Genomic DNA, 23,929 nt, shown 5'->3' with positions numbered 1-23,929 from the left:
TGGTTAATGCCAACACTGTATATGGGTTTTAGGAATAATAATATAATAATGGCCATCAATACTCACTGAGTACTTTTTATGAGCCAGGCCCTGTGCATTTATGCACACAACAATTCCGGAAGGATAATACTATTATTATTCTAATTTCCAAATGAAAAGCTGAGTGACAGCCCCAAGGCCACAGGCAGTTAGTGGCACGCCAAAACGCACTCATGTGTCTGCACTCTCCTTTATGGGTAACGTACATCCTTAGATGCAAGATGACATACATGCGGTGCACACAGAACACAAGGAGACTAAACATTATTTTCACAAACGTGTAGGCCCATGTGATGGGTAAAGCCACACTTTTCAACGCCATTCCTTTCTCATTTAATTCAATCTGATTCAACATAAGACTCATCTATGGAGTGTTTCTGTGCCATGTTGTTAGAGAGGGACAGTAGATGACACGGGGAGTTTATAACGAAGTTGGTGAGGTAGGGCTTGCAGTTATGACACAATCCCATGAAAAGACTCAGGTTAGGGATCATGAGGTGGGCTTTGACTACCCTTCTGTACACCACCAAGAAAAGAGAACCCAAAACTTCTTGTGCATATACATGCATGCGTGTACACACACACACACACACACACACACACACACACACACGCTCACGTCTAGAAACAAGGCTCTGATCAAAACAGCTACCTCTGGGAACAAGGGTGGGAGGGAGATATATCTATCCCCTTGTACCGTTTGAATTTTAAACCATGTGACTATAATTACCTGTTCCCAAAATAAGGAAATAAAACTAAAAGAAAACTTCTACCACATCACCTCTGCCCTCCTACCCGCCAATTTCTCAAGAAGGACACCTCTGGGTCACTTTTAGAACACAGAGCAGGTTTCCATTTCCTTGAGGTCTGACAGATTTCATGCCCTTGGCTCAAGGACTACAGCTTTTATGTTCACAGTGAACCTGCCAATGACTGAAGCCATCTGTTTACAGGTTTCCACATGCTTATCTACCAAGTGTACCATCATTCAGCTCACAATGACACCACTCTTTCCCACACTCCTGCAGCTGCACAAGGGCAGAACACAGACCTCACTGTTGTTTCCTCATTTGTGGATCCACACTGAGAGTCACTCTGGTGACAGCACCAGGAGCTTTCTCAGGCTATGGCAACTCAGCCACCTTATCGTAGATCCTAAGAACCATTCCAACTCTCACTTAAGCACAGTGCTAGAGGTGTGGGGACTGGAAAATATGGCTGCTGTCTCCAAGGGGCTTGTCAGCTACACGTAGAAATAAGAAACGTGCACGAAAAGCAAAGTATATAAAATACTAAAGAGTGGTGCAGGCATGGCGCCACCACTGGAGCTCAGGGGAGGGAGATGGTGCTTCTGGTTGAGATGGTCACAGAGAGCTGCCATCTGCAGCTCTTGTGGAATTGGAGAGGTAGGAGTCAGTTGGCTCCTGGGGAGAATGTCATGAACAAGGGTAGTGAGGCAGGAGAACAAGGGGTGCTGTTGTTTCAAAGGCTGGAGTGGAGATGTCATTGCTCAGTGCTAAGACGTGAGGCTGCACTGGGGAGAGGGGCCCCGCAGGCGAGGAGGAAAAGTGATGGGAGTCTCCCATGTCTCCAAAACAGGACGGGAACATGGCTGATGGCAGGGCCAATGGGTGACACAGCACAACTCTAAGCAGGAAGTGGGACCTGAGGGTCTAAGGAGGCCTCTCCCTCCCCAGCACAGGAGCAGGCATGCTGACAAAAAGGAGTGGGTTTCCAGGCCTCCAGAGGTCAGACTCCTGAACCAGTGAGTAGTATCTGGCCAGCACTTCCAGAAAGGACATTTATGGGCATCCACCAGCGAGCTCCCCAAGGGAAGATTTGACTTTGGCTACACTCCAGATTGTGCCTTCTATTCTGGCCAAGATGTGTTTCTTACATGTTCAGCTCTCCAGTGCGGCTCTTCCTGTCCTGGCATAAGGCTTGCCTCCACAGAGTGGACAGGGGACTGTGTGAGACCCAAGGCCTTCCCAAGCAGGGCCTTCCTCCTTCCTGCTCCTGCTGTTCCAATCCCCCATTCCTCAGCACCCCAAGGGTCTGTCTTCTGAGGCTAGCCCACTGTATAGCAATGGTTTCCTGCCTCTCTTCCCCCTCAAACTTACCTAGTTCCACACGGTCCTGCTCATGGGCAAATACCAGCTGATTGGGGAAGTCAGTCTACAGGCCCACTAGTGGGCACCAAAGGGTTCCCAGAGGCCCCTTCCTCACAAAGCATTCCAGAAACCATTCCATCCAGCCCAGCCTTACTGAGGCCCCCTGTGTTACGCAGCAGAAACCTACATTCAACAAAGGCTAGACAGATGGATGGCTGCAGGGATATTTAGCCCTTCCACAGGCCCCAGGCAGGCAAGCCAGGGAGCAAGCCCCGTCCTTCACTGAGCTATGAAGTGGGTGCCCAGGTGCCTGCCTGGCTCTTTGAGGCTCATCTTTGCTTTGGATGGGGGAGGATGTGGGAAGGGAGACACGCTCTCTGTACAAAAGTCAGCTGGCTTACCTCTCAAGTAACTGCTATGTAACTTTTTAAAGGCAACTTTTAATTTAGAAATGATTTCAAACTCACAAAAAAGTGGCAAGAATAAGAAAAGCACACAGAACACCCATAGGCCCTTTACCCCGAATTCACCTACTGTCAACACTCAATGCCAGCTGCTCCCTCATCTGTGTGCTTTCTCTCCCCCTCCCTACCCCCTCCTCTGTAAGCTCTTTTTCTGAATCATCTGATTGCAAGTTGCTTACATCTTAACTCTTTACCCCTAAATACTTCAATGTGTATCTCCTAAAAATAAGAATATTCTCTTATATGACCAGAGTACAGTTATCACTTTCAGTAAATTTAACACTGGTACAACAATTTTGTCTAATCTAAGTGTCCATAACCTGATTTTGCCCGTTATCCCAATAATGTCCTTTCCAGAGTGGTTTCCTTTCACACAGGACTGAGTCTAACACTGCAGTCAGTCCTCACGCCTCTTTAGTCCCCTTTCGACAGGTTTTGTCTTTTATGATCCTGACATTTTTGAATGTCCCTCCCTGCACAGCTGCACACACATGACGTCCACTGGTCTCCCCGCTGCTGATCATTCTGATCACCTGATTCAGGTGTTGTCGTAGTTCTCCACTCAATAATTATACTGTGTTTCCCTGAAAATCACAAGCAATCTGTGGGGGTCACTTCAAGACCATGCACATTTCCTGCTCCCACTGAAAATTTCCTGTAGATTTGGCATCCATCAATGATTCTAACAAGTTTTACCATGAGGGCGGTGTAACAGTAATCTTTTTAAAGCATCTTTGTCTCTGGAAATGAGACTTATAGTAGGTATCTGTAATGGTAAAATGTATAACAGGAAGATATGATTAATACACACACACACATGCATACACATACACGCACACAGGGGAACTAAAAATACTATAATGTACAGATGTGGCTTTGAACGCAAAGAAACCTGCTACTGTGCCACACCTTCTATACCACTGATGAAAAGCTCCACTCTCTAATGCCAAGACACTTAAGGACGATGCTATGCAGGCATCCCTCATCATATGAGTTCTCACTATGCCAACGCTCACTATCCGAACTCAGGGATGGAACAGATATGTTTTCATATGAGCTCCTAGCTCTCAGAAATCTGTTACCAGCTGCCTGAAGCTCAGGAACTAAACAAATACAGAAAATGTGGCATCTCCTATTACCCAAATACAGAATTTAGGCAGTGAAGGGTGATTTGTACTTTATAATAAAATAGCATCCCTTTGAGATTTTGCATATTGAAACTTGCATAGAGAATGGTAAATAAGTAGAAAAGACACTGACTTGCAGCTCTCCTTCCCACCATCCACCTGGGTTCTTTTTTCGGATCAAAATCAGCTGACCAGGGGCGAGAGTGAGCTGCTCGGGGCCGGTGGCGGTGTATGAGGCAATAACCTGGGCAATTTCTGAAAAACAAGATCAAACATTGCGGTCCGCTGTTAGAGTCAGCAGGAGAAAAGGCCAAGAAGATGCAGGCGCCTCCCAGGTTCACAGATGAACATTATCAAAACCAACGTATTGGGCTGGATTTCTACCCAACGAGTAAGGCTCCCTGAATCGCCCCTGTTCCCAGAGCTATCAGGCAGACAGAGCATTCAAGGGCTTGGCTGATCCTCAAGCCCTCAGTGGGCAGCAGGCTCCCTGGTCATCTCACGAAACTTACTTACCAACTTCCCTCCATAAGGTCTGCTCCTTGCCCACTCCTGGCACCTTCTGTCACATCCCTCCCATAATTACTGCGAATGCCCTGAGGCTAAGGGCGGGGCTTTATTCGCCACCCACCCCAGCACAGTAGCACTCAATGACTAAACTGCTAAAGTGACTAAAGGACTCAATAGCTTTTCCAGCTGCCAAGTACAGTAGAAAGAGAAAGGCTATTTTCCTCTGAAACTGCTGGGAGCCTGGCAGGAGCTTATTTCTATGTTGTTGCTACAGATTCTCACTCCCAATAACACAGCCACCTTCTTTATGGCTCACGTATTGACAGTGATCCCTGAATATCAGGTGCGAATTGTGACAGGGCAAATTTCTTTCTTTTTATTTCATGTTATAGGAGGGACCTGGAGTTAAGAAGGGAATTTTAGGCAAAACCAATTCAGCACAGGGAAAAAAATGTAAACAGTTCTGTACTTTTCCTGAATGTTAAAAGTCCCATGGGAAAAATTCCAGCAGTACCACAAACCAGGCTCTGAAACACACATTTCCCCTAGCCCAGGAGACTTTGAGTATGAAAAGACAGAACCCTTCTCTGCCTGAGTTCTGGCACATCTGCAGCTACTGCCTTCTGAACTTCTAGAAGCAATACAGAACAAACTGTTCTACTGCCCTATCCTTGCTCTCCAAGTGTGGTTTGTGAAAGAAAGGAGAAAAGAAGGAAAGAAGGACAGAAAAAAAAGAAGAAAGAGGGAATTAAGTAAAGAATGGAAAGGAAGAACGCAAAAAGGTCCCATGTTCTGATGGGATTTTCTACTTTTCCACTCACTCCAGGGAACAAGTAAGACTCTGGCCCTTAAGCAAGCCACTCTCATCCTGTTCTGCATGTTATCAGGGGTCTGCCACCAGGACAGAAGCACTCGGAGATCACACTGCAGGCCTGGCTCTGCCTGATGCTTTGGAGAGCTTGGAGCAAGCAAGAAAGGCCAGAGCACAGTCTACTGCCCCAGCCTAGGCTCTGACTGGGAGCTCCAGCTGAGAGGCCTACGCTGGGATGAGGACACTCCTGTAACACACCAAAGACCAGCTCTTGACTCCAAGAGTTTATGATCTGGAGAAAGACCAAACTAGTGTCCTATTTGGCACTAGATATTCTTGCTCCTCATGGGACCTGGCATATGCCGCCAGCGATCTGCCCCAACATTATCTGCGGTCTTTCGTGTCCTTTCTTGCTAGTTTCAGTGCAAAGCAAAGCCCACCTGGGCATCATCTATGAAATATCTGGACCCTCTGGAATGACAAACGTCCAAAACTTAGAAAACTTGCAGTTAAAACAGAGATTTGATGGAGTGGTCCAATGTATCCCCATACACTGATTGTATTTATCTGACTAAAATAAAATCCTAGACTATGTGAAACCTCTCTTCCTTTTTCTTGCCATGTAAGTCCAGTTGAAGCTGAGCACCAGACAGACAAGCAAATCCGTTGCTTGGCATTTCAGTAACTGTTTCAACCTATAATTTCCTAAGGATATGTTAGCAAAAAAGCTCCAATGACCTAGACCAGGAAGACATGCCATAGAAACCATATTATTTCACATCCGCTTCTTTCTTCCCTTTTTTGTGCTATTTACAGCACATGTGATTTTATTGAAATCAACTAAAACGCTTTGGATTCAGAGGTGTGACTATAATTTTGTACCTTCAATGTGTACCGAGGAAAACCATCTGATAGCTTCTAAATTAATGGAACCTACATTCAGATAATATCTGTTGCTCCTCTAATCTTCTCCACTGTTTTGTGTCCTGGGAATGCATTGTTTGGAAATGAAAAGGGGCTAACCAAGCCTAACAGGAAGACTGAGAAGCAGTTGAGCCCATAATCCTACAGCTCCATGTATTATAACTTCTCAGCATCTCACCTGAATTCTTTCTTTTTCTTTTTTCTTTTTTTTTTTTTTGAGATGGAGTCTTGTTCTGTCGCCCGGCTGGAGTACAGTGGTGCAACCTTGGCTCACTGCCACCTTGACCCCCTGGGTTCAAGCGATTCTCCTGCCTCAGTCTCCCGAGTAGCTGGGATTACAGATGTATGTCAGTATGCCTGGCTAATTTTTGTATTTTTTGGTAGAGACTGGGATTCCCCATGTTGGCCAGGCTGGTCATGAGGACTCTCCTCCAACGCACCAAAGACCAGCTCTTGATTCCAAGAGTTTATGGTTTGGAGAAAATGATCCACCTGCCTTGGCCTCCAAAATTGCTGGGATTACAGGCGTGAACCACTGTGCCTGGCCTCACCTCAATTATTTCTCGACAACCCAAGAGAACACTCTGTCAGGTAACGGCTCCACTCCTTACGTGTGAAGTAACAGACAAATCTCATAACCAAGTAAAATTATTAATGGATTCCAAGGAGAGGACTTACTCTCCGTACTCTCAGCAAAGATTCTTTTTATTTTAGGATCTATTCCTAATCAACAAAGATGGGGAGCAACTATCAATTACATTCAAAACATTGAAAAGTAAGTATCAGGATTTGTAACTTACCAGGTTTTTTTCCTAAACTCCCTGTTTTCCCAGCAGTTCCAGAGCCCTTAAAACAGAGCAAAAGGTCTCATTTGCATGCTGAAGTTTTGATCATGCAACTTAAAAAACAATTAATGATGATACAAACCCACTTGAGCCCCGAAGCCCCACTTTTTATTCTGGGAAAACACAGCACTGCATCACCTGACACAAGGATATAGATCAGGAAAACATGGGACAAAATAAGTACTTTCAAACATGGCTTTTACTCATTTCTACAAGAGGAAGAAACAGCAGTGTATGGGGCCCTGTAAGAGCCCAGAGGGCTCCAGTACTGACCGTGCCGAGCAGGCATTTCTTGGACCTGGTCAAATCTAATAGGAGTCTCCAAACTAGGAAGACTGTTAGTCTGCATCCTAAACACTAAGCTCGGGTTTGTTACCATGTGGTTAATTATGACATATTTCACACATAAAAAGTACAGGGAATAGAACTCATGAGCCTACCACCCAGATTTAACACATTAAAATATTAACATTTTGCTATATTTGCTTTAGGAGCTTTCTTCTTTAAAAAACTAACACAGTACAGGGACAACTGGAACCGCTCTCTTCCCCCATCCTATTCATCCCTCTTTATCCAAAGAGGCAGTGGCTGTCCTTTGTGGCCTTTCCACCCAATTTCACAGTGCTTATACACTGAAATTTCTCTATCAATGCATAGAGGCAGAGCATATTTCTTCCCAACTATCAAGCAAAAAGTGCTCTGGGGTTGAATTCCTTTCTGGGATACTCATGGAATTTTAAACCAGCCGAGTAAGCCAAGAACAGAGACCACGAGAGGCAGGACAGGAGCCAGAATGGAATCTGTTGTTACAAAGTGCTTTATTCTAAATTAATTTATGCTCGAGTCTATCTTGCAGTAAATTAAGTATTCCAATTAAAACAAAACAAAAGACTTAATAAACTAAACATGAGTTACTGAAAAAATAAAAATATGCCATTTATCTACCAGGAACAAAACTTACAGTCTCTTTATTTTGCTTATTGAAATTTAAGAACCATTTAGCAGGAAAAGTTTAGGTTAAATTTTTACTTGATTCTGCTTTCTTTATTAACAAAGTTATACAATGGCAATCTCTCGCTATTTTTTAATAGGCTGCATATCAAAAAAAGGAATACCAATGAAACAAGATTCCAGTGACCAGTTACTTTCCTAGTACAGGCTTAGAATCTACTCCCTACATTCCATAAAAAGAACAAAGCAATTGGCAGTACTCAACAGTAGAGTTCAAGTAGTTTCAATGTACTCTCTTTGAAAAACCACAGCCAGTCTCGTGAGCTGGGATGGATTCAGAAGGCCATGTTCTGTCCTCCCTGCACCTGTAAAGCCTCCCAGACTGTGTGCCCCAGACCTGCCCAGACAGAGAAGGGAAGCAGGACGGGACAATCCTCCCCATGCCTAGACTTCAATTCTGGAACCTGAAGCCGGGTCTAGTTCGGTCGAATATTTTGCTTTTACATTGAATTCTGTATCCAACTATGACAAATGAGCTGAGTTTTTAGATTTTTTTCATTATTGAATAGTATAGCTAAACGTGTATCTAAACATTTTTAGTACTGCTAGTTCTTCTGTGGCTAATAATTTAAGACTGTGGTTAAGAAAGTACCTTACAACTCCACTTACCTTAAAAACAAATCACTGTATGTTTTTCTAAAGTTTACTTTGGATGGTTTTATTAAAGTAGAAAACTGTAATTTCTTAAGATACATTACAAGTAATGGTTTTTGTATTTTAATTGATCCAAAAGGTAAGGTCACTGTAAGAGTTTTAATGCACGGTAGTAGACACTGAGTTGGTTTTTAGTGTTTTACCCAACTCCCCTGAAATATCATCTCTACGACTCTCACTGGACTCAACGTGCTAGCCTGGAGAAGAATTTAATTCTCTGTCTCCAGGTCTGAAAAGTCCAACATGCCAGCTGTCTCACAGGGCAAAATTATTTTCTCCCAGACTTCTGCCAAATTCTCCAAGGGTGGGCAGACTTATGTAAACCCATCCATTGGAATTCCACCTAGTTGCTCTCAAGACCACAGCAAGAAAAACCAAAAAGCAAAACAATGCCACCCCTTAAAAAAACAAAATCCAATCAAATAAAATCATTTCTGGGAGTTGCAGGAGAGGTGAGCAGGCCGAGGGCAGGACTACTGGAGCAGTGCGCCAGGCCCAGCCTCACCCCCAGAGCAGCTCCGAGCACAGGGGCCCATGGAAGAGCCCAGGAAACACCACTGGCATTTGAAGTAGAGAACTTTGTCCACCTGCTTACTCCTGAGAAAGCAGCCCCTACAGGTTCCCTGCCAGCCTTTTCTCTCTCAGTAGCTAGGAGGTATGAGGAGAAAAAGAAAGTAACTGTAAATTGACTGTCAATGCTTAAAAAAAAAAGAGTCAATTCTTGTTGGTTTTTTAAAATGTGCACTGGATCTGTTAAATGACTACATTTATACCCTGAAACTCTCCACTAACGTGCAAGTGGCTCCTACAAGACAGAATCCCATATTCTGTGGTAGGTCCACCCCACCATTCCATTAAACTTGCACTATCTTGAGACCATAGTTTATGCAATCAAATTTTTAGGGCTCTATTTAACAACAGTAGGAACATTTCCAACTTATACGGATAACAGCACTTAAATTCAGTCCTGATCAACGGAGATTCTAAGGCCTAGCCAAAGTGTACCCATCTCTTAGATCTTGTCTTTCTACTGTATGGGCAAAAATAGAAATTCTAAAAACTTTCTAATATCCAATATTCTGGGGCCAGTATCACCAGAATACTTCTGTTTATACAGGCAAAATATTGCTATCTTTCTTGGGGCATTTAAAAATCAATGACCATAATGATCCAATCAAGAAAGTTTACTCCAAAGCATAAGTCAATTACATGCAGAAAGAGATTAATACTGAACATTATCTTCCCAGCTGATTCGGACCAGCCCCATCACACTCAGCCTCCACTTAGCCCTGATGTGTTCTGCTTGAGGGAGGCCAATGCTTACCCTACAGCACCAAATGACAAGATCAAACAATGACAGGTCACACTGGATTTACTGTCACATTCCAGAACTTAGCAAAACGCAACAAAGCTCCACTGTCAAATATCACGTGACTCCCCGCAAAGAGAATCGCCACACAGAAAGGGAGAGGAAACAGTTAATGTGGGTTTACCTCTGAATCTTTAAGCCTCACATAGTTAGAAGGGAAGACTCCGGACTTGTCGCCCACTGTTCCTGTCCACCAGTCACCATCTTTCTTGGTAACCAAAATCACATCCCCTTGCTGAAAGGTTAAATCTCCTTGCTCAGAACTCTCGTAAGTGTACATGGCAATAAATTCTGGTGGGGAGAAATATTGAGATACGGAGAGAGCTTGATTGTTTAAAGAAATCCCAGACAGCTTTGCAAAAGCAAGTTTATGAATAAGGAAGTTAGGACAAGATCCATTCAAGAGAAGGGCTAGTCACAGATAAAATACAGAGCTGCAGAATGCCCTGGGCTCCATATTCCCCCAGTGTACATAAAAGTTCACTAGCTGCAGACAGGGAGACAATTCCTGGGAAGACCCAGACACAGGAACAAAAGATCCAATTGCATGTTTACCAACACCTGAGTATTTATAAGTGATATACCATTTGGCACCATGATTTCTTATTGAATGAAAATGGTTTTTATATTTAGTTTTAATTAACAGTTACATAGTACCTACTCTGTGCTGAACACTGGGTCAGATGCATTCATATGCAGGCTCTTGGTAAGCATATTAAGTATCTGTATTTCAGTTTTGAAGGAACCACATCACAGTTTTAGAAAATTGTTAGATAGGATATATTCTCTGTGTAAATTAAACAAGACATACTTTCCATTATTCAAGTGCCCGAAAACTTATGTCCTATTGTGTCATATACACAATATGATAGGAAGCTGTTAGAACACAATAAGTTACACATATTATTTAGTTAAAAATGGGCATCTAGTTGTCATTTAAGAGCACAAACAGGTAGAGAGGACTGATGATAAAAGGAATGCCTACCCAATCCCAGAAAGCCTTTCAACAAGTTAAAAATACAAATCACAGTTTATCACATTTTATTATTCATGTAATTTAGTCTTAAAAGATAACAACTAGTGTTCTTTCGTATCTTGAATTTGAAGGGTGTACATTACAGAAGAAACTTTTCTTTTTGATTATACGTAGAACTTTGCATCACTCTTGATTGATTTTATTAAGGCTTAGAACCAAATCACAGTCTCAGAAAGATCACCAGACACAAAATCCTAGATGAGGTTCCAAGTAAAGATTTACAGAAAGATGCACATGTTTCTTATTTCTACTTTTTCTCCATTTTATCCTAGGCCTTTGCATGTATTTTTTTAAAGCAACAGAAAAATTACCATTTACCCAAAAAGTTCATTTTTATAAGGGGCAATGTATATTTCTCTCTAAACCTCAGATGATATTTCTTTAATGTCAAGCCTCGATTTGAGTAGGAGGCCGGAATTTTGTATGGAGAACTCCTCCGGTCAATTATCAGAGCTTCTGCAGGAGGTACGAATGAAAACTAAAACAAACAGACAAAAACACAAAAACCTCTAACCCCTGTGCTCACATGGGCAGCCCCTGGAGCAACAAGGGGCCTCCTTCAGCGCCAGTGTTGACCTGTCAGCCCCGAGGCCAGCAGCAATTGCTGGTGGAGAGCGCTGGGCCCCATGGCAGACACAGGTCATTCAAACGTCCCAGGGAAAACAGAAGACTCTCTGTCTTTAGCCCTGAGGCTCTGGTAACACATACCTTCACAGTGAAAATTGGAAAAATGATTTCCCACACAAGGAAATCAAAGTTTGGTGGCTTTAACAGGGTCATTCTTTTTTCATAAATAGACTCATTTTTCTGATTTCTCCATACTCTGACCCTTCCCTTTTGATTTTGCTCCCTGTTACTATTCTTTAGATCACATTTGGCCATTTAAGACGGGATCCTTGGCAATCAATACTTTCTCCAGTGATTCCTCAATTTCAAAGTCACTTTCTTTAAAATGGATCCAAATTTTGAAGTAACTTTCCAAATGCTTAAGAAACTTCAGAAATGTGAACTCTGGCTGAACTTGGTATCACAGTATAAAATATAAAATATAAAGGAGACTGGAAAGACTGAGGCTGGCCTTGCCCTGCCTTGCACTAAGGCATCTGCGAGTGGCTTTAGGGTGACAATGAAACCCAGAGACGTGATGATATATAGGCAGAGGTTCCTTTTCAGCTACCCTTCTCATGAGACATTTCACAGAAGGCACTGGCCATCCCCAAGCTAATATTTTAAGAGCGACCCCAACCGATCATCTATTTTATCTGGTTTACAGTTTACTTTAAATTTGATTATGTTCAATGTGGTATTAACAAGAGGCTCATTAATATATGTAAATAGCTTTTCTCAGAATTTCTAAGGCTAATGTCCTCCCAACCCTTCACAAAGCCAGTAACCTTTCCAAATATTTCTAATATCTAAGTCATTTCAAAATGGCTGTAATAAATACAAACTAAGATCGGAATTTAACTCTATTCTGTTAACCAATTTTAAGTATATGTGTGGTTCATTTGTGACCTATTTATTGAGGCTTCAGTACATGTTTCAAAACAAATAAATAAACATTCCTCCACACTGCTATTGGATGAGGATGCTCATACTTTATGTGGCTTTATCAGTAATCCAGGGAATGAAGCAAAAATAAAATAAAAGCAGTAGACATTTACTGTGTTTTGTTCTAAAAGCCTTCTGCATGTTATCTCTTTATCCTTGTAATAATTTCCTATCTCAAGGGGTAGTTATCATGCTCAATTTACAAACAAGGAAGCTAAGGCATAAACAAAATAGTATGGTTACTAGATGGGAGAGTCAAGATAAGAACTCCAGGCCGGGCGCGGTGGCTCAAGCCTGTAATCCCAGCACTTTGGGAGGCCGAGGCGGGTGGATCACGAGGTCAAGAGATCGAGACCATCTTGGTCAACATGGTGAAACCCCGTCTCTACTAATACAAAAAATTAGCTGGGCACGGTGGCGCGTGCCTGTAATCCCAGCTACTCAGGAGGCTGAGGCAGGAGAATTGCCTGAACCCAGGAGGCGGAGATTGCGGTGAGCTGAGATCGCGCCATTGCGCTCCAGCCTGGGTATCAAGAGCGAAACTCCGTCTCAAAAAAAAAAAAAAAAAGAACTCCAGACCTCCACTGAGTCTTGACTGGATAGCATACACTGAAGTTTCTTTTTGTTTCTTATTTTTTGGTGAGGTGCATAATTTGCTTTTTAGTAAACTGCTGTGTTTAAAGGAGCTTTTTGCCTTGTTACTCTACCAGTGTATAAAAAAGTCATTAAGATAATGAGAATGTATAAAGGGAACTCTGCTAATCATCGTTTTCATGGTAATAGTAAAAATTAGATCCTCGATTTGTTTAGTGATAAGGTTTTATAGCTATGCTATGAGCTAAAAAAAATTTTTACTTTTAAAAATCCTCTTGAAAAAAGAACACTGTTACTGTGGGTCTGAAATGCCATTATACCTTAATCCTTGCTGTCTCCACCTAAAACAGCTGTTTTAATAATTCTATTTTTCATTAGGCAAGGTTTCCAAGGAATGCAACAATCTCATTATGGCAAACAAACTAAATAAAACATTCTATTCTCATGTAATGTATTCAAGGAACCCATAAAGAATTACTATAGAATTGGTTAGTTACAGCATCAGTTAACACTGCTCAGACATCTACACAGAAAACCCATCTAACTCAAGGAGTACTCTCCAGTTAGGATGTGATGATGACTGTATTGAATATAAAAAAGACATGAGATTTTTACCATGAAGGTCTGAATTATGTAGGTTTTGGTCAGTTGGCATCTATATAATATTTAAGATTATGTCACCAAGTGGAGATTGGGAAAGAAAGCAATTATTTGCGTAATAAACACTCAAAATGATTTTTTTAGGCCTAAATTGTCTGGTTTGGTTGCTTTCATAGAGCAAAGAAACTGAGTTTCAGTTTCATTTGGGATGGTACAGATGGCATTCATGTTACTGTGAGAACTCTATTGGTCTGTACAGTTTTAAGATGAAATACTTATCTATATAAGTCAGATGAGACTAGACTATGTTAGGTGAAGCAATGACCACAATTTAGCTACAGAGAGGCTTGGAAAACTTGATTCTTAGTAAACTGAATGGGTCTCTTTTAAAAGTCAAAGGGTTCATAATAAAATATAATTAGAAAATTCAGTTTTTGATGATTAATATATCTGACAGTATTTTCCATAAAGTATTCTGATTTTGTAAAGAGCTAAACTTTCATTTTACTTTAGTTTAATATATTGATCATAAGTGTAGTCTATCTTAAGATGAAATTCAATCTCATTTCAAACATTTACACATGTCCTTGACCCTTTTGAAGAACATAATACAACTCAGACCCTCACCTTCTCCCGAAACGGCCGGCTTGGCTGCTGGAGAGGCTACTCGCTTTAGACTAGCAGGACTCTCTGAAGAACCAGACTCCATGCTGCAACAAGAGAAGAAGAGAGTATTTTAATTTTTGTCTTAAAAGAAAATAGTACAAATGACACTGATTTTTCTGTTAAAACTGTTTGACTTTTAAAACTATAAATAATCCACAGCTGAAATAGTTGTACTTAGCTAGGTTAAAAACACATAATAAGGTACTACAGAAGCATGACTCTAAGCTCGAATTCTTCTTCTTAAGAGATGGGGTCTCACTATGTTGCCCAGGACAGAGTGCACTGGCTATTCACAGGTGCGATCCTACTACTGATCAGCACGGGAGTTTTGACCTGCTCCATTTCCAACGTGGGCCGTTCACCCCTCCTTAGGCAACGTGGTGGTCCCTCGCTCCCCGAAGGTCACCATATTGATGCCAAACTTAGTGCGGACACCCGATCGGCATAGCACATTACAGCCCAGAACTCCTAGGCTCAAGCGATCCTTCGACCTCAGCCTCCCGAGTAGCTGGGACTACAGGCACGCGCCACTGCGCCCAAAGCTCGCATTCTTATTTTTCAGCACTTTGCTATACTGGACACATAGCCTATGTACTAGTTTATTTCAAGGGATGACTGACTGAGAGACGCTCATTGAATAATTTTGCTATTTTCATCTTCTTAAAGCTCATAATTTGTTTTGAACATCAATATGGTTGAAGGAATTAAACAACAACCTTAAGGTTCCATGCTGTAAAAACCTAATGAAAAAGACAATTAAGTCCTTCTGATCATTTCCCCAAATGCTTTGGGTTTCTAAGTATTCACATATATCTGGTACAGTGCTGGGTAATAAGCATAAAGAGAGTCATAATCTCCAACGAATGCACAAGAGTGTTCCAGGTATCCGAGCTGAATTCCTTCTTGTGTAAGGCAATGAAAAACAAGACACATACGTTTCCATGAAGGAAGAAAAAATGCACTTATCTATAAGAGGCTCCCTTTTTGTACTCCATATATTCTAACTTTTGCAGTTAAAAGATCTAGAAGACAAACTAATCCTGCAACTCCTATGAATCTTAACTAGCGCAAACAGTAATTTAATGCCTAATACTGTTTTCATCAAATACAAGCAGATAAATACAAAAATACCTTGTAGATTTCCTTATGGGCCCTGAAATGAGTTTCACGTAAGACTTGGGGAACCAACCCTTCTGACCTTGAACTTCTCCAAACCACCACATGTCTTGCTGTTCCAGGACGGTGATGACATCATTTTTGTTAAAATTTAAATGGTTGTCTTTTTTGGCTCTCCAAGGATACAGGGCTTGAGCTTGTAGACCCTCCACCTTTTCACCCTTGTGTGGAATAACATAAAAGACCTCTCGTTATGTTGTGGTTTGTTATCAATTAGGGCAGACGTGAACATGGCACCTCTCCAACAAGCATAGGCCAGACAAGCACACACAGCCACAAAGGGCCCTGAGGCAGCACAGCAGGAGTGCTGGATGCTTCACTGTTTCCCAACAATTGTTTACTGCCAAAAGTGGAGGCAAAAGCCTGCCAGTCTCTTCACAAAGTTATTGACTGACCATCTAGAACTCTCTATTTCAACAAGCCAGGTGGTCACAATTGTTCTGTTGCATCTGGCTGTGTGCCCTTTATATTTTGGTTCTATTTTCACTGTCAAGTTGCCCAGGACACCTCCACATTTCCAATCTGACTGGTATTTTTAGTGGAGGATTAACACTGGAGCAGAAATTTTATGAGCTTTCATGAGATGATTAACTGGCATTTTAGTTTAGGTAGACCCAGGGAAATAGGCCCTGTGCTGGATTATGCTTGTTTTAGTTCCTTTTTAGAGAAAACAGGGATTTGGTTAGCATAAATTAATTGTAATTGCCATTTATTGTACATCTACATGCACTGCCCCATAAGACTACAAAAATGAAACAGTCTCTACTTCCTCCAAATAATTTAGGGAAAAGCACTTTATTAACCATAAAACTCTATAAAGATGGACAGTATGGTATCATTAGCAACTCACAAATGGGGAAGAAAGAGATAAAAACAACCAAATATACCACGTGGCAGAATGCAATATACTAAAAAGGAGTTCCTACTATTCACTGCAGGAATAAAGAGAAAAGAGGGATGAATTCTGCCTGGGAGCATCAGGGTAAATTTCACAGAGGGGGCAGCATCTGAGATGGGCCATGAAGGATGAGAAGGACTTTGACAGCTAGGGCTTCGGAGGAAGGGCACTCCAGGCCGAGGGCGCAGCATGGGCAAAGGCCTCGAGGTGGAACACTGCAGGGGATCCGGGAAGAGAAGCACAATCCGGGGCTGCGTGTAGCCTAGTCTCATGGAGGGGTGGAGGAGGTGGTCAGGCTGGAAAGGCAGGGTGAGGCATTTATTATCTTTTAAGAAGCTATAGCATTAAACCATTACAATATCTTAAAGCATTTAGTAAAAAAATGAAACATCAACTCTCGATCACATATGTGAATAGAAAAGCACAAAGGATAATGCCTAGAGATAGATACTTTCGAACCAATTTGTACTTGCCTTTTAAAGTTATTTCTATTATGCTGACATTAAGTTATGATTATGTCTGATAAGCAGAGAATTTACAACAGGTCAAGTAGTTTTAGCACCTATGTGCTAACCTCTAAATCCTGGTCTTCATGTGAGTTTGGCTTCTTAAACTCACAACATCCCTATCCTATTTCCTTTCATTTAGCTGTACATTCACTCCTTCAAGTCCCTCAGAGCTGAGGAGGTTTCCCTGGATTTCGAGCACCCACTAAGACTGTATATTCCTGACCTTGCATTTTTCCCTCTTGCAGCGGACCTGCTGCCTGCGTAGCTCCTCATCCCACAGCCTGTCTGCACTGTCTAACTTTCTTGGCCACTTCACTGATTTCTCTAAGCATGGACCCCAGGATCAGCCTTTCAACTGTGCCCTCACTGGCACTTCAGAATCTCTCTCCCTGAGAAATCTTCCCCATGTCTGCTTTGTCAACCTTTTCATATCAATGGGCCCTAATGACCCCAGCCTGGGCTGGATGTGGACTCTGGGTATGAATCCCAGGTCTGTCACTTACTAATTTTCTGACTGGCAACTGTTTAATCTCTCTGAATCTCCATTTCCACATCTGTAAACTAGAGATGATACTTTCCCCAAAAAGCTATTAAAGTTTAGCAATCTCATGGTAATATAATATGTGTGTAGGTGGGGAGGGGAAGAAGTTTAGTAAGATCCATGCACAGTCTTGCTATGATAGAAATAACAGTAGTGAACTATATTACTATTATTATTCCTAGTCCCAAGCTGTGAAGTATTGCTAGAGAAAGCTGAGGCAATGTGCAATGACCTACTACAGACTCAGGTTAAAATAAGCCCTGGCAATTCTTAATTCTTTTGTTTTTTTTTCTTTTCTTTTCTTTTTTTGAGATGGAGTCTTGTTCTGTCACCCAGAATGGAGTGCAGTGGTGCAATCTCAGCTCACCGTAACCTCCACTTCCTGGGTTCAAGTGATTCTCCTGCCTCACCCCCCCCCAGAGTAGTTGGGATTACAGGTGCCTACCACCATGCCCAGCTGATTCTTATATATATATATATATCTTTTTTTTTTTTAGTAGAGACGAGGTTTCACCATGTTGGCCACGCTAGTCACAAACTCCTGATCTCAGGTGATCTGCTCGCCTCCCAAAGTGCTGCGATAACAGGCGTGAGCCACCACACCAGCCCAATTCTTCGCTGTTGACAGATCCCTCATTTGCCTGCTCCCAAATCTCTTCTATGCTCCATAGCCGCCTGGGGCTCCCTCCTCACTGAGAACAGTATCATGCAGCCCCAACCTCAACATCTTTCAAGGCTTTATCTTCTCCAATCTCTCTTCACCCTTCCTCACCCAGAAGAAAGTGACTTCTGTCTTTTCTGTGCCTTTACCGTCGTCTGCCTTATACCAATTATATCTTCTGACAATTCACTTTTCCATCCCCATCTCCACTGGCAACACGGCTGGTTCTTGCTTTCCCAGACCCCTCCACGCTGCTCCTTCTCTGTCCTTTTGCAGACCTTTCCACTTTCTTGCTGCTCGTTTCCTTTTACGCCCCAGCAGAGTGGTTTCATCCTTCTCCTTCCCAGGTCACAAAGCTCTAGCTGTCACAATGAATGGTCTCTTCTTTGCCCTGACCACAGTACTTAATAACATAAGCAACCTCCCCTCCCCCACCTCCACTTTCTGGAACAACCTCCCTACCCCGTCACTGAGTCACTGTTAACTAAGCATGTGACATGTGCTAAATGCTGAGCTGACACAGATGCAAAGGGAAGTACCATTTCCTGCTGAGTAGCTCCTGTTCTTCCAGGCTACAGAACACACGCGTGCCTGTGGATTTGCTATTTTCTCCCTATATTCTCTCTCCTTGGACGACCTCACACATTTCCTGAGATCTGATAAGGTTCTCTACGAGAATGGCTCCAATCTATAATCCTAGTCTCGCCCTCTCTTCCACCCTCCAGATCGATGTTCCAACAGCCTGCCAGACAGGGTCCCACAATAACCTTCAACTCAACACATCTAAAACCCAACTCTCCCTTTAACTACACATTCATTTCACTTTCTGCCTTTCTCCTTTCCCTTTAAAGTGGACCATTTTCCTCGATTCCAGTCCTCTTCCCTTCCCTTCAGCTCCCACAGGCGTTGTGACTCCAACCTCTTCACTCTCCTCTGCAGTCTCTCCCACATGCTCTCCACTTCTGCTTCCACCAGCACCTCCCTACTTGGTGAACATGAACTTGGCTGGGTCCAGGCCTGCCCTGGGTCGCAGCTAGGTGACAGCAACAGCCCCGACTAGTGGCACTGCCTGCCGGCCCTCCACTCTAATCTTCCTGCATACCACACTTCCAGATGGATCTGCCTAGAGCCTGTGTTTCATCTGGGTGTGGATCAGAAACGATCCTGGAACCCCCAGAGCCTCCCAGATGGGCACTTGCTGTTTGGCATGATCACTTCCAGAAATTTCATTATTTTATCATTATTGTATGAAGCAAAAGAGAACTATTCAGAATAACCACCTTTGTCCTTTCAGCATGATTCTTTCCGAGGAGAGCATTTCAGAACTTCCCATTAACCTTTAATCGGTCTACCTTTTCCAATAAAAACTCAATGGTCTAGACAAATGGAGTGGGCCATGATTTTCCTTAAACAGATTCTGACTGTCTGCCTTAAACCCTTTCTCCCAGCATTTTCTGTCTGATATGCTGGCCCTCTCCATTTTCTAGTAAGATCTTACCCACTTGTCAAGATGCAGCTCAAATGCCACTTCAGCAATAAAGCTTCCTTGAACAACCCAGGCAGGAGAAGTCAACTGTGCCCCACCCCCACCCCCGAACTCCCAACTATTCACAGCAGATTTCTGGCTCCTGAATAGGATTCCCATACTGCCAGCCAACCCAGACACATATAACAAGGCTTGCTTCTAAATGACATTGCCAATAAGCATTTGCTGAAGTCACTGGCACTAGATAGCATGCCAAGTCTTTACACTCTCACTGGCTGCCTTTACCTGGCCTAGCACAGGAGATGGGGAGGAACCAGTGGCTGTGGCTGGAGTAAAGGCGGACCTCTGCCTTAACTGGCCGGCACTTGGAACGGTGAGAGAGGGCTGGGCTGCCCATGCATCCCAGTTATCTGTTTCTGGTTTCTCATTCGTGCTGGTGGGCCACCTGGAGGGAAAAGCACAACACCATGAATAGCAAGCACTCTCTAATATGCCAGCTTTTTACCCACAGTACAGTGCCAAAAAAAAAAGAGAGAGAGAGAAAGATGGCAACCGACGAGCCTGTGCAACACAAACCCAGTATGTTTATGTGGCTTTCTACAGTTAAAGAACAAGGAGGAGGCTGAGCACAATGGCTCATACCTATAATCCCAGCAATGTGGGAGGCCAAAGTGGGCGGGTCACCTGAAGTCAAGAGTTCGAGATCAGCCTGGCCAACATGGTGAAACCCCGTCTCTAGTAAAAATACAAAAATTGGCCAGGCATGGTGGCGAATGCCTGTAGTCTTAGCTACTCAGGAAGCTGAGGCAGGAGAATCGCTTGAACCTGGGAGGTGGACATTGCAGGGAGCCAAGATTGCACCACTGCACTCCAGACTGGGTGACAGAGTGAGACTCTATCTCAGGGGAAAAAAAAAAAAAAAAAAAAAGAACAAAGAGGAGAGGAAAAGGCATTAGGCTTAGGTTTGAGTCTGAGCTTCACATATTAGTAATAACCCCCTCAGGCAAATTGTAATACTTTTTTTTTTGGAGACGGAGTTTCGCTCTTGTTACCCAGGCTGGAGTGCAATGGCACGATCTCGGCTCACTGCAACCTCCGCCTCCTGGGTTCAGGCAATTCTCCTGCCTCAGCCTCCTGAGTAGCTGGGATCACAGGCATGCGCCACCATGCCCAGCTATTTTTTTTTGTATTTTTAGTAGAGACAGGGTTTCACCATGTTGACCAGGATGGTCTCGATCTCTTGACCTCGTGATCCACCCGCCTCGGCCTCCCAAAGTGCTGGGATTACAGGCGTGAGCCACCGCGCCCGGCCCTGTAATACTTTTTCTGAATTTTTATTTCCTCAGTGATAAAATAGGAACAATACTGTGCCACTTAAGATGAGCTGTGAGGGTCACATGAAATAGTGACTAGGGAAACACTCTAACTGTAAAGCACCAGAGGAATATCCTCACTTGATCATTATCAGTTGTAATAACAATAGTTAAATGAGAAAAAAGAAGCTACATGTCACCTATGGAGCGGGAGCTTCTCAACACCATTTCTCTGACCCATGCATACTATAGTAAGTACCTGGTCATATGCCTGGATGCCACGCAATTACACATGGCATCCTGACAGCAACCAGCTGCCCTGGATGCTGGGGACAGTTCTAGTTTTGTGATTTCAATAATTTTAGATAAACAGGCTGGGCATGGTGGCTGATACCTCTAATCCCAGCGCTTTGGGAGGCCAAGGCGGGAGGATCACTTCAGTTTGGGAGTTCAAGACCAGTCTGAGAAACATACTGAGACCTAATCACTACAAATAATTTAAAAATTAGTTGGGCATGGTAGCATGCACCTGTAGTCCCAGCTACTTGGGAGGCTGGGGCAGGAGGGCTGTTTGAGCCCAGCTCAAGGCTGTTGTTGTGAGCCATGGCTGTGCTACTGCACTCCAGCCTAGGTGATGAAGTGAGACCCCGTTTCAAAATAATAGTAAGTAATTTTAGATAAACATATCTGTGTGAGTGCAGATCTAAAGGCAATTTACTTTTTACATCTTTGTAAGATATACAAACAAATCTGAAAATCAAAATAATTCCTGATTTTTGGTTTAGAAAATAAGATGCCCAAAATTATAGCAAGAGAACTGCATACCATACAAGAGTCATCCTGATTTGATCCACAGCAATAAAAAATCCTGTAAAGTATGGCATTAGTCTTCTATTTTAGCCTAAGCTTTAGTTTTCAGAACTTTTCAGTCAAGATCAAAAGAGGAAGGGAAAGCTTCAATTTGGAAGTCAAGCTAATGGAAGATTATTGTTTTTTTTTAAAGCAGAGATTAGATGGGGGGAACCTTCTTTAGCACCTTCACCTTATTTCATGTAAAAATAAAGTATGAAAAACCTGCTATTCCTTACATTCTTCCCTCCACTTCCTCCCGCCCTGGGTAATTATTCTTTCTTCCCTCTATTTGTTCCATCTGATCCTTCTCCAGCAATACATCTGGATTCCTTGCCTTTGATTTGTTTCTTCTGAAAGATGATTAGACTTGAAAAAAATTTTTAAACACTTCTTATTCAAATCACTCGTACTTGTGTCCTAGTATAAAATATTTTTAGACAATTGCTCATCTAGGTCATGGCCCTATAAACTGAAGTCTGGACAGCGATTTCATCTATCATTTCAAACCTCTGCTTACACGCAGTTTTTAAAATGCCACTTCCTGATGAACCAGGGCACAGAACTAACTGTGGCCAAGTGCAAACACTTCTTCATTCTACTGTACATTTGTGTAAGATTAATGAAAGTGGAAAGCTTTAAAGGAAACAGCTTTCTATCTTATTCAGAACCACATGACTGAATTCAATTTTTGCTTCTGCCTGGCAAGAAAAAGTGCTATTTGCATGCAGGAAATGACTCTGAAAATTTGCTGACTGACATGGATGTCAAAACAGATTATTAGGAAACTATATTTCTCCATTTCTTCTATAAGAGTGATAGATACAAATACACTATTGAACAAAACAAGATCATAGGCAAATATTTTATAAAAGCCAGCTCCCTTTCTTAGAGGGATAACCCAAGACTATGAAAATACTTGGGGAAAAAAAGATGATCAAATTGGGATTTCAAAAATTACCAGGAAGAGCCCACTAACACGTACGTGGAGCTGAAGTCGGCCCAGTTATTGGTGGTCATGGAGGGTTCTGAAGAAGTTACTGTCAAAGGGGCAGGGGTCTCACGCAAGGCCAGTTTGGGGGCAGGGGCAGATGTTGAATCAGTCACTGGTTTCACTGGAGCAGGAATCTCATTTTCTGGGATTTTCTCTGCATAGTTTGCAGGGAACCATCCTGTCTTTCCTTTTAATTCTCCTCCAAGCCATCCGGGTTCTCCAGTTTGGCTTTCATCCACCTGTAGAAAAAGTCAAAACTTCAATTTAAGTGGAACTAAATCAACCCCTGAATAGACCCAGCACCCTACTACAGCAAAGTCCCAAGCCTCTGCCCTCTTTAGACTGACATATGGCATAGGAATTTCTTCATTTTAGTCCAAGTGTCTGGGAAAAGAGTCTCTAAGCAGTAATGCTGAAAAAAAATGCACTATAATTCAAGTTCTTACTCTCTGTACTTTTTTTTAAAGCCTTTCCCCATGCTTTCCTAATAATGGCAGTTGAGACAAAGTGCCTGGAGTCCTCAGGCATGTAATTTAAATATTTTGATTTGGGAAGTGACCTGACAGGCTTCATCACTCAGAAAGTCACGTAATTATTAAAAATAATTTGACTTGGGTTTATTATTTAAAGTTGAAAGAAAAGGGTTCAATCAATATAAATTCAGTACCCTGAAAACCTCCAATAACTAAGTAGTATTTATTCAGTATAGGGACAAGGAAGATTTAAAAAGAACAAGGATTTGCTTCCATGGGAAGCAAAGCTGACTGCTGCTGTGTTTAGTCATTTAAAAGCTCCACAGACACATGATGAGAAAATTAAGGAAGTCATTATTTGCAGCAATAATCAATTCTATTAAGTAGTTTTCTTTTGCACAAATTTAACTTGCATATTCTACAAAAGTGCACATGAAAATACAGAATCATACTGTTCAAAAATTTCAGAGGCTATCACACCAAATGCTTTTAAGCTTTGCATTTTAATTCTGACTCAAATGGATCATCCAAAATGGCCAAAATGATTCTATTTTTCTTTATAAGTTGCCCCTACTATTTTATGAGCAACAGGAGAATGACTTTGGAGGAAAATCACATTTGCTATTAGAAAACTTATTTTCGGCCGGGTGCAGTGGTTCATGCCTGTAATCCCAGCACTTTGGGAGGCTGAGGCAGGTGGATAACCTGAGGTCAAGA

General features: G+C 42.4%; 1 protein-coding gene across 10 annotated transcripts in view; it reads right to left on the bottom strand.

The window, feature by feature from the left end:
* ITSN1 (intersectin 1) overlaps positions 1 to 23,929 on the bottom strand; it is a 247,056-nt gene that overhangs the window by 65,441 nt on the left and 157,686 nt on the right. For 6 of the 10 annotated variants that reach the window (XM_064380114.1, XM_064380116.1, XM_064380120.1 and 3 more), the window contains 7 exons: positions 22,731 to 22,978; positions 19,869 to 20,028; positions 15,444 to 15,649; positions 14,274 to 14,356; positions 9,990 to 10,156; positions 6,787 to 6,832; positions 3,875 to 3,996 (listed from right to left, as the gene is read on the bottom strand). In XM_064380114.1, coding sequence (XP_064236184.1) covers positions 3,875 to 3,996; positions 6,787 to 6,832; positions 9,990 to 10,156; positions 14,274 to 14,356; positions 15,444 to 15,649; positions 19,869 to 20,028; positions 22,731 to 22,978 — 1,032 coding nt within the window. The remainder of the gene's footprint in view (positions 1 to 3,874; positions 3,997 to 6,786; positions 6,833 to 9,989; positions 10,157 to 14,273; positions 14,357 to 15,443; positions 15,650 to 19,868; positions 20,029 to 22,730; positions 22,979 to 23,929) is intronic. The other 4 variants (XM_064380122.1, XM_064380123.1, XM_064380117.1 and 1 more) reach the window with 1 other exon arrangement.

The sequence above is a fragment of the Aotus nancymaae genome, unplaced genomic scaffold (genome assembly GCF_030222135.1).
Source record: "Aotus nancymaae isolate 86718 unplaced genomic scaffold, 86718_ANA_hifiasm-v0.15.2.pri h1tg000022l_1, whole genome shotgun sequence".
NCBI classification, from domain to species: domain Eukaryota; kingdom Metazoa; phylum Chordata; class Mammalia; order Primates; family Aotidae; genus Aotus; species Aotus nancymaae.
This window is presented reverse-complemented; position numbering and strand designations above follow the sequence as displayed.